General features: G+C 56.1%; 1 protein-coding gene across 2 annotated transcripts; it reads right to left on the reverse strand.

The window, feature by feature from the left end:
- Positions 1-2,873: 2,873 nt before the first annotated feature.
- ORMDL3 (ORMDL sphingolipid biosynthesis regulator 3) lies at positions 2,874-9,505 on the reverse strand. 2 transcript variants are annotated; one of them, XM_012765883.3, is made up of 4 exons: positions 9,218-9,505; positions 5,783-5,973; positions 4,896-5,047; positions 2,874-4,480 (listed from the first exon to the last, which is right to left on the reverse strand). In XM_012765883.3, the coding sequence occupies exons 2-4, from the start codon at positions 5,954-5,956 to the stop codon at positions 4,345-4,347; spliced, it is 462 nt and encodes a 153-aa protein (XP_012621337.1). In that variant the 5' UTR covers positions 5,957-5,973; positions 9,218-9,505; the 3' UTR covers positions 2,874-4,344. The 2 variants fall into 2 exon arrangements, with proteins under 2 accessions (XP_012621337.1, XP_012621336.1); XM_012765882.2 differs by having other exon boundaries at positions 5,783-5,978; positions 9,218-9,504.
- Between the last annotated feature and the right edge of the window lie 1,396 nt (positions 9,506-10,901).

Raw genomic sequence — 10,901 nt, forward strand, 5'->3', positions numbered from 1 at the left:
AAATTCCACAGTTCCTTTGTTGATTGGTTGACTTGGACGATGGCCATGGGGAATTGAGAATGGGATGGAGTACAAGTGGGCAAGCCCTCTTGGATGGCCACCTCTCCTCCACCTCATACTGACCTTGGAGCCCAGAATCCAGTTCATCACAGGGCCCTTCACCCTCCTCTGTCTCCAATATGTCCATCAAGGTGAGGTCTGGCTTCCAAAGAAACCTCTCTTCTCCCTCACCAACCAGAAACAGCAGAATCTGTCAGCATCGAGAGCACTTCTGACAGGAATCATATCCCCTCCGGGATCCATCTCCTGGACCACAGTTCTTGTGCATCCCTCAAACATGCTGGGCATTGTCCCTGAAACAACTGGGAAAGAGAAGGCAATTTCAGTTTGGGGGAGGAGAAGGTATTGGTTCAAGTTTTTAAATCTTCTACCTTTGGCAACCTGGAGTCAAGGAAGAGCCAAAGGTTCCAGGATGACCAGGACCTATGATGGTTTGCCTTCCCTGTTTCTAGAAGGTGAGGCAGCCATGACACATTAAGGAGGGTAAACACCACAGATCCCCAATTCTTCTCTGCCCCTCGTAGAACCTGTCTGGAGCAAAGAAGGAGAAACTCATTCATCTCCTGCAGCAGTTACCACCTTGTTCCAAGGGCCTGAGGGGGTCTCGCAGGCCCACTGTCCTTCAGCCAGACTCTCTCCCATGTTGACGAAGGGAAGAATGAGGGAAGGATGAGGAGCACAGCTGCCAGACCTCACATTACCAACCCCAACTGGTTATTTCTTCCCTTGGCTCTGACTCCCGGGCTCCCTCCCTTGCTGGATTCTGCAAGGCAGTTGGATGGGTGCCTCCCTACCAACCATTTCCCAATGAGATGGCGGTAAGTTGGCCTCCAAAGAAATAAAAGCTTCCTGAGATCCACTTCCCCATCCTACCTCTGGCCACCTTCCCCCACATCCTTTCTTCCTGGCCCAGCCACCTACCTACCCGCTGCTCCTTCTCTGTCCTTGTCCCCATCACGGTGGCCAACTATCAGCTCACTCCCAACCTGAGAGTTCTTCTAGGTGTCTGGAAAGACAGTGCCCAGGAACCACAGGCCCATCTCAGGGACTACCCACCTCCTCTCTGTCCTTAGCTGTTCACCAGAAATGAAGGTTGTTAAGAATCTCCTGTCAGATCTCTGCACATTGCTGGCCTCCAAGTCTCCAGAATCTGTAATGATGGAATTGAAAGTTCTCCAGGGGAGCACTTCTTAAAAGGCTGGGTGGGGCTGGGTGCCCCACCTTCCAGGCCTTTAGATAAGCAAATTTTATGACTAAGCTTAAGGCAGATAAGGCCAGAACTCTTTCCTTCCTCTGGGACCCAAGGAGCAGGTGGGAGATCCTGATGTATATTCTAGGTGGGCTGGGGCCAGAAAATGGCACAGACGAAGCACGCTGGGCCATGCAATCCAGGGAGTTTGGAATAGAGACCTGGAACACAGGTGGGTATCAGCCAAGTGCCAGCAGACAATGGCTATGGCTGTGCCACGGCTATGAGGATAGTAACCTGGCCAGAACCAGCTACCCACATGTGCCATGCTGTGCTCGCAACAGTGAAGACGTGGGACAACAGCAGCTAACACCTGCAGGGAACAGGCTGGGCCTGTAAGGAGCACCCGGGCCCACCCCCACATGCTCCCACGCCCCTCAGGGAGATGCAGACCTTCCCTAGCTGGGTGTCACCTACTACTCCACCTGCCTCCTCCAGAGAGAGGCTCTGCACCACCCCTCTGCACCCAGTGAGCCCAGCCTGTCTTCTGGCCTCCACATGCCTCAGTCTGAAAGAACATTTAAGGAGACAATGGTGGTGGCGGTACCGCTTATAGTAATACTATGGCTGCCAAGCATTACTTCCTACTCGCCAGGCACTGTGCTAATGCTCGGTCCTAAGAGGGATTATCCTCATACAACAGGGGGAGAAACTAAAGCTCAGAGAAGTACCTTGACAAGTCCATGTGGCTAGTAAGTGGCAGAGTTGGGATTTGAACCCAGATGGTTGGGGATGTGCCCCATCGCCTAACCCTGCCTGTCCTCTTGCAGGCCTATGAAAGCAACCAGGGTGCCCCCACTCTCAGGACTGAGCCCAGTGGCTGCATTTCTGATCCCAATACAATTCGGGCCCTACTCAAGGAGGGGGATGGTGGCTGCACTTGGGCAAGGATCCCACACTCTAACACCCACTCCAAGGATCAGGGCCAGAGAGGAGCCCCAGCTGCTGGAGCCAGCACCTCCCTTCCACCTGGGACCCATTCTGGAGATAGCAGGTGATACTGCACAGAACATGCTGGAAGGCCAGTGCCCTCAAGAGATACGGATTCCTCCATGATAGGACTCCTCTCTCTCCTGCCCATGAGAGCCTCAGTCCTGAGGGATTCCCTCTTCCCCTTCTACTCATGCTTATGGTGGAAGGAGGAAACGTGGAAATTCCCCTGGACAGAAAGGCCAGGAGAAACGCTGCTGTCCCGGGGCAGAAGTGACCGAGGGAAGGCCCTGGGGAGAGAAGGGAGAAACTGGGGAAGGGACCTGGGGTATTCAGAGGGAAAAACAGGGGACCCCTTAGGATCTTGGCTCCACTTGTAAACCCCTGCAAGACTGACCCCCAGCCTACCACAGCACAGGCCACCCCAGCCTGTGGAGCCCAGAGGTGCAAGGCCTGTTGGAGGAACAGCCAGGCAAGGGCACAGAGAATTCTGCTCCCTCACAGGCCCCTTAAGGGATTTCTCTGCTGGGGACAGAAAGACCAGCAGTCCCAGAGTCCCTCTGCTGTCCAGTCAGAGGGCTTCACTGATGACCACAGCCCTGCCCCTCCAGGAAGCAGAGGCCAGACAGGGGGAAACAGGAACACATCATCCTTTATTTGCGTTTCTCAGAATACTGTACAAAGGGAGTAAAAATCCTATTCACACTTGGCTTAGAAAGATTTTGAGGTGAAAGTTCCCTATGATACATGGGGTGGAGGGTAGAGGGCCAGGAGACAGAAAACAGGGCCAGTGACCTCCCTTCCTCCTTCAGGCCCCTGGGCGAGGACACAGGTACCCACACCTTTTCAAAAGTCACACCACCCATAGGTGGACTGGGAAGGGAGAAGGCTCCTCGCCAGCCCTGCTCAGGCTGCAGAGACGGCGCCCGCAGGCCACTCCTTGCTCCCCCCACTGCCCTGCTAGAGCAGGGTCCTGCAGACTCTCCAGTCCACCGCCCCCATGTGAGGGTGGCCTGATAGTCCCCAGGTGCATGACACGAGAGGCCCTGCCTCAGTGCCAGTCTGCACAGGAGGTTGGGGGCGAGGGGCTGCAGAGGGTCGCACCATCCACCGTTTTTGTTGCAGCTTCCCCACACCCCTCACACCACTGCAGGAGACAGTACCAATCGGGACCTGTGCTCTCAGGCCTCTTCCTCCCCTGTCCACTCCCTCCCCCAGCCCAGGAGCTCCCCCAGCCCAGGCAGCCTCCCTTCCCTATTGTGGGTAAACTAACCCTCCAGGCTGGCTGCCCTCTCTCCCCAGCTGCCCTCTCCACCTGCATCCCAGAGCAGAGTCTGTTTCTGCCCCCACCCCCCTGCCTTACACTAATCCTCTGCTGCTATGCGACCCCATTCTCATAAGTCTCAATCACTAGCCCCCCTACCCCACTTCCCAACCTCCACCAGGGCCAGGATGGCAGCAGCCCTGGCCACCTCCCCTCTGGGACAAGGCCATCCACACTCTTCCCTGCCTTCGTGCTCCTCATCCTCCCCACTCCCAACCAGGACCCAGCTGGGTTTCTAGGGAAGCTGCCAGAAGCCTGAGACTGGGATTAGGCAGCTCTCTCCCCAGAAGGGCAAGGCCCTCACACACTTGCTTTCGTACATACAAGCACACGCTGCGTGCCATGCTAAGATATGAGAATCAAAGCGGAACAGTCCAGAAGCTGTACCACCTCTCTGCTCCCCTTGCAAGGGTTAAAGTGCTTTGGCCACCTGAGGATACACAAGTGAGCAGGGGTATTTCCCCGGCCTCCTGTCCCATGGTGGTCCATGCTCAGCCCAGGGGCCCAGCCCATTCCATGACCAGCCCCATGGAGTCTCTATTCAAAAGGCAAAAGGAAAAGATTTTAAAAAAAAATCAAAAGGGGTCAGAGCCTCGGGGGGCCCACCCCAACCCCACTACAAGCTACTCCAGGTTGGCTACTGGGGGAAGCAAGGGGGAAACTAGGCCCAGCGGCTCAACCCCCATCTCCGGCAGCGTCCAGAGGCTCCTTCCGTCTTCAGCATCTAGCGCAGGCCTCCTGCCCTCCCCCGCCAGCCTGGGCAGGGGCGGGGGCTGCGTCTTCAGTACTTATTGATTCCAAAAATGCGGACTCCGTGCAGCTGGGGCAGCTTGGGGATAAGCACACTCATCAAGGACACAGTGTTGAGGATGAAATGGATCTGGTCGTACTTAGTGTAGAAGCTGGTGAGGAAGTACCTGGGGGGAAGGTTGGGAGAGATATAAAGACTGGAGGACCCCTTCTTCCCTCACTTCCTGGGTGGGAGAGGCAGATTCCTGACAGCTGAGCAGCTATGGGAGAGGTCCCCAGACTGGAAGATGATCTCCCAGGCTAAAGAGGCCCCTCTAGATCCAGACTCCCACTGCAACCCCGGCCTGTAGGGCCCATCTCCCTAGCAGGAAGGAAGCTCCAAACAAGGAAAGGCAGGGCCAGGGAGGCCCAAGTCTGAGCCCAGTGTAGGACCCAGGGACACTCCAACTTCCCTTCCTCTGTCCATCCCTATGTTAGGGGCCAGAGCTGGGGAGGGTGTGGGGTCAATAAGCCTGACTGGGCCACAGGGTCCCCCAGGCCTTGCCCTGCCTGCTGGCATCCTCCCCTAGCCCAGGCACTCACAGCACGATGGGTGTGATGGTCAAGAACTTCCGAGAGGCTGTAAACTGGACCCCATAGTCCATCTGCTCCCAGTGGGTTAGCAGCCTCGCCTTGCCCTGGTCCGGGGTCTCGAAGGGTGTCCCCTTCACTGTGTGCAGGAAGATGTACATGCCCTGGAGGAAAGGGTCTTTGTTAAAGGACACAAAAGGCAATAGGCCTCTGGCTCAGCTCTTCCACCCAGTCACAGAAAGAAGTGGCTCCAAGTGATGTGGAACCTCCCTCTGCCCGGCAGGAGGACATGGGCTGGGGGTCAGGGTGGAGCAGCTGGAAGCCTGGAGGGGGAAGAGCAAGGGGACCTCCTATGGGGGACAGCAGGCCTGGCATGAGAAGAATGCACAGCAAGAGGAAGGGCTGCAGACAAGCTGCCCCCTCCAGCCCAGTGGCAGCCCCCAGTGTGCCAGCAGGGAGGAGGCAGTCTGATGGTAGGGACTAACCCTACTGCCCACCAAGAGTGCGAGGCAGCAGGTGCTGAGGGAACAGAGAAGGACAAGAGTGGAAGATGGCTGGAGATTCTAACTTGGAAAGAAGCATTTCTGCACCAGGCTAGGCACCAGGACTCCTGCGTCCTGGGGACACTCTGAAGCCCTTTGTTCAGCTCTCAATGGCCCATCTTCCAGGCCCACAGCAACCCCACCCCAGACACGGACAAATCTGCAGATTTGATTCTCATCAGTGTGCACAGGGCTGGAACGCAGAAGGGGGAGTAAGGCAGAGAGATAAGAGCTAGGCCCAGGCTCTGGCGACAGATGTTGTCAGTACATCACTGTGACATCTGGCCCATGTCTGGTGGGGGCTCCTCCTGTCCCTCATCCCCACATGGTCGGGGCAGGCAGCAGGCAGGTGCTCACCAAGTTGTGGATGAGGTTGGTGAGGGTCCAGACGACAGGGACACTCACAAAGGGGATGCTCAGCAACACGACATGGAGAAGCCCGATGGCCAGCACGTAGGAGAGCCAGATGCCGCGACTGTTCATCACCCGAGTGTTGGGGTTCACCTCGCTGTGCGCTGTGCCCACATTCATCCTGCTGCCCCTCTCCGCTGTTCTGCAAACAAGCAGCACAGGTGAGACAGGTCGTACCACTCTCCCTGCCCCCTCACACTTTCCAAGGCCTGCAGGGAGGCAGGCTCTACTTTCCCTGAGAACTCCAGGCAGTCCTACTGCTTTGGTTCTCAAGCATGGAGGCTGGAGAAAGTCCATGTGGCCTTAGCTCTATGCATTTCCCGCTGCTGGGCTGGGATAAACACCATGCTGCCCCACGCACCCTCCCATCGGGACAGTGCCCCGGCAGTGCCTGGAGGACAGGTCATCAAGAAGCATGCAGCCCAGAGCAGAGAGGTCAACATCCACTCCCATCTCACCCCCTATGGCATTCCCATAAGGGCCCTCTGTCCACAAAGCCCAGGGAGGGGAGAGGAGAACTGCCCCCCCTACGAATTCTCACTCAGCACATCCCCTGCCGCACTCTTTCACTGAGGGCCGAGTGTGGGACATCTCCTTTTAAGATCTTCCCATCAGTAGTAAAAGGACACAAGGCCTGTGGGCACAGGCAGCGGTGGATAAAATATTTTGGGGTGTTGCTTCCACCTACCTCCCCTAATTTTTTCAATCCTGGATCTCTCCCAACCCTAACCCAAGGGACTAACAGGACAGAAAGAGGGAGAGAAGAAAAAAGGAGAAAACAGACTAGGGACAACCTTTGCTGAGACCTGGAAGGCTCCCACACTTGGTGACATAAACAATTCATCCAGATGTTTCATCCATTTGGCAATTGGTCAGGCTAAACCTTGTGATGCCACCCCTTGTGCTGCCAAACCACCAGGGACCGTTTCCTCTGCAGAGGAGATGCCAGGATAGAGAGCATGGCCAATATCTACAGCTCCCACAGATGGCTGGAACCCACATCAACATACCCCTCCCAAGGGCACAAAGCTATACCTATGGGCCCCCTCCTGCCCCCTTTCTTCTCTGCCCTACCCATCCTCACCTCAGCCTCCCTTCCCAGGCTGTTTCTGGGTGTAAGTCAGCACCAGGCCTTCCCCTGCCCAGCTCCAATGGCAGGAGACCTGTGGCAGGAGGAACCAAGAGGGCTGCCTTGAATGCCCAGGAAACAACGGAGGCAGCAACCCAAACTGGGCAGAGGGAGGCAGAGAAGGTAGGGAAGAGAATAACCTGCCCCTTGTCCATAGCTTGGCTGTCCCCAGACCAATGAGGGCCCTGTGACCAGAAGAAGGAGGAAACAGATGGCACCTATCTGAAGTAGGGTCCTGCCTGCTAAAGACTCTAAAGTCATCACCAAGGTAACAGCTCCATCTTTCCTGGGAAAGAAAGGAGTCCCAGATGGAGATAGTCTAGCAGTGCCCAGCCAGCCACCTCCATCATCACACTACAACCAACACCCTCAGAGTCAGATGTTATCTGCCTCTGACTAGGGGCCTGGCCAAGGCTGCATAGGACCCAGAATCCTCGGGAGTCAGTTCCTTACTTTCAGGAAAACAGGAGCAAGTGTCCTCTTTTCAGACAGCTCCAAGCTTAGAGACCTCAGAAGATATGTGACCCACAACACAGCATCCCAACAAGCAAACATCAGTGAAGCAGCATGGGGTACACCCTGGCCGAAGGGACACTCCAGGGGCCCATCAGCCCAGCCCAACAGGCTGGATAATCGGACCTAACAGAAACCCAAGGAACTAGAAACCAGAGCTGGCTCAGTTGTTTACCTTCCCAGGGCCTTTGGGCTTCAGTTACCCTAACACAGCCCCTGGGACACCTACTATGCAAAGCTTCCACCTGTGGGAGGAGGGGGAGTGTCTGGCTGCGAAGTGAAGGCTCTGAAGGACTTGACTTGCCACTATCTATGCAGAGGGAGAGAGTTGCCCTAGTCTGACCAGAAACTGCAGCCCCACCCCCTCTCTGTAACCCAGACCTTCAGCGGTGTAGGTGTAGAAAGACCTCTAGCCCTCCCTAGTATTTACAGGAGGCTTATTGAATCCCAGATCACAAGACCCTACACCCCCTTCTGGTTTTAACAGGGCATCCAACAAAGCTTGATGAGCCTAGGAGGGACCTAGACTAGGTCCCAGCTGACACCCTGTGAAGCTTCTTCCTGAAGTTGAACACTATGTGCCCCTAGAGCAGAAAACCCCAGGAAACTTCCCATAAAGATGGAAGAGACCAATAGACTAAGAAAGAGTGGCAGTCGGGAAACAATGTTGAGACTTTCATGTGACTATGGGCCACACATCACTGTCATTAGTTGACCCCTCTCCTAGATGGGGAGAAACAGTGAGAGGAGGCTGGCAGTAGGTCTACAGCAGCTAAGGCTGAAAAGTTCTGCTGAAATAGCTGGCAGGTGGCTGCCAGTGCCAGCCCCTGATGTGGTTTCATAACCTGCCTCAGACCAGAGCCCACAGCAACTCTATTCTGTTAACCACTTTTTTGCTGGTAGTTCTTTCCCCGTACTTTCCTCCCCTCCCTCTGGCTCCAGCCAGTATGTCAGACACTCAAGCCGAGGCCAGAGCACGCCCCAAAGCAGCCACCAGGTGGGCCCTTCCCACTCCCTCCCTCAGGTAAGGGCAGCCCTTTAAACAGCAAACCTCCTGCTTTCTGGGTGCAGACCACAAAACATCCAGATGTGGATGGGGTCCCCAACGGAGAGTCCGTGGCGCAGCACGCCACAATGCCGTTTCCATTCTGCCCACCCTACAGCGTGCAGGACAACAGCTGCTCACCTCTCAGCTCTGGCCCAGCCTCCCCGACTCGGGAAGGCGATGAGAGCAGAAAGTGAGTACCGAGGCTAACCCTCACTAATCCGGAGAGGGGGAGGAGCGAGGAGGCGGAGTCCTCACTGTTGTTGGGGTTTTCAGAGTAAGACCTCCGGCAGGGGGTGGGGGGAAGGGCTCCCGCTCTGCTCTCCAGCCTGGAACCTAGCACTAGGAGCCTGGCCAGGGCCGGGACTTCACCCCCATCTCCATGCGTTCACCCTGCTCTGGAGGCTACCAAACCTTTATCCCCGAAGTCCAGACGTTCTCTGCCTCCCACTCCCAGCCGAAGCGCTCCTCCTCGACGTCCACCCCCGGCCTCCCGCTCCCACTTTCCTCTTTAGTCACGTCCTCAGCTAATGCACTGCCTCGACTGATGCACCCCCCACGCCCCCAGTCACTCTTCCCTGGTCTCCTCCAGCCCGGGGCGCCTCCCCAGCAGCCCCCACCTTCTCTCCCGTCCCTCCTCTAGCCCCGGGGGCCTCCCGGTTCCGGCACCCCGAGGCTGCCCGTCCGGACTCACCGTGCGGGGCGGGAGGTCGAGGGCCCGGAGGTCGAGGGCCCGGGAGGGGTGCCCGGGAGCCGGGGGCCGCTGCCACTCCAGCAGCTGTAACAACCCGCGGCGGCAGCCACCCCGCTGGCAGCTCCGGCCGAATCAGCGCCCCGCCCCCGTTACGTCACCACCTTGCGCCGGCCCGCCCGGCGCCTCCTGGGAGTTGTAGTTTATCCCATGCCTCAGCAGCGGCCCGCCCGGCGCCTGCGGGGAGTTGTAGTTTTCCCTCGGGCTCCGGCCCTGGCTTCTCTGGGGCCGCTCAAACAGACGTTTAGTTGTGATGCGATAGTAAGATCAGGTGATATTACTTTGCTGCGTAACAATTCCACCTTTTGCGTCTGTGCCCTTCACGTGTGGTTTACCCTCCCCCTGGTTTTGCAGATGCAGAAACTCAGACTTTTAAGTAACTTGCCATTGGTCTCTGCTGGGTCCCAGCCTGGACCAGAACCCAGATATTATGACCCCAGGTGCAGGGTTTTCCACTGCACTTTGCCGCCTCCGCCCTGGCCCCAGATTGTCTCCTCCAGAAACAGACTAGGTCGGCCCTTTGCCCTGCCCGGCCCCCTTGGGAGCTGGCTTTTCCCGACATTGGCTGAGGTGAGAGGCTACAGGGCAGAGGATGCAGCCTACCTACTCCTTCTCAGTTACGCTTGGCCCAGGATGGCCTGAACAGGGCCACATCCTCAGCCTCCTCACGTCAGAAGGCAGAAGAGGCCCTGTGTAGTAAAAAGATTCTTTAATGAATAGTAAGGAGCCTAGTTTCTGTCTCAGGTCAGTTTGTGTGGCTTTGGGTGGGAAGCTCCAGTCTGCAATTTTTACATTTGCATTATCTAAAGATAAGGGCACAGATTGTATGCCAGGTAGATACAGTGTAGGCATTCCTTTGTTGGCAGTGTGACCCTGGGCAAATTACATACCTTGGTCTTTTTTTTTTTTTTTTTTTTTTTGAGAGACAAAGAGTCTCACTCTGTGCCCTGGCTAAGGTGCCTTGTCGTGATCATAGCTCACTGCAACCTCAAACTCCTGGGCTCAAGCAATCCTCCTGCTTCAGCCTTCCAAGTAGCTGGGACTACTGGCATGTGCCACCATGCCCGACTAATTTTTCTATTTTTAGCAGAGACAGGGTCTCCCTCTTGTTCAGGCAGGTCCCCAACTCCTGAACTGAGGCGATCCTCCCACCTCAGCCTCCCAGAGTGCTAGGATTACAGACATGAGCCAGTACGCCTGGCCACTTACCTTGGTCTTAATTTCCAGTTCTACACCTGTGAAACCCTACTTCCAAGACTGTGCAAATTCAAAAGAATGTATATAAAGCACCTGTTGCATTGTAGGAAGCTATTATTTGTTGTAGGAGGTTGAATTAAATGGCTCTTGAGGTCTCCTGGGTCACTCCCACTTTTCATGTCACCAAGAGGGCCTTGTCTATGTAGTTTCCACTCCCCCACCCAGCTTCTAAGTCCACTCTACGCATGGCAGGGCTAGAGTAGCAGGATCAGATGATGTCATGGCATGCCAACCTGAATGTGAAGGGACAGGAAAGAAAAGCTGGCTCAGGGAAACTGGGGAGCACTTCCCTCAGTCCTCACCCACCCCTCCCCAGGGGCAGCCAGGAAACAGTTGTCACAAAGCTGGATTTGAACCCCCCAGGCACCTA

The sequence above is a fragment of the Microcebus murinus genome, chromosome 18 (assembly GCF_040939455.1).
Source record: "Microcebus murinus isolate Inina chromosome 18, M.murinus_Inina_mat1.0, whole genome shotgun sequence".
NCBI lineage: Eukaryota > Metazoa > Chordata > Mammalia > Primates > Cheirogaleidae > Microcebus > Microcebus murinus.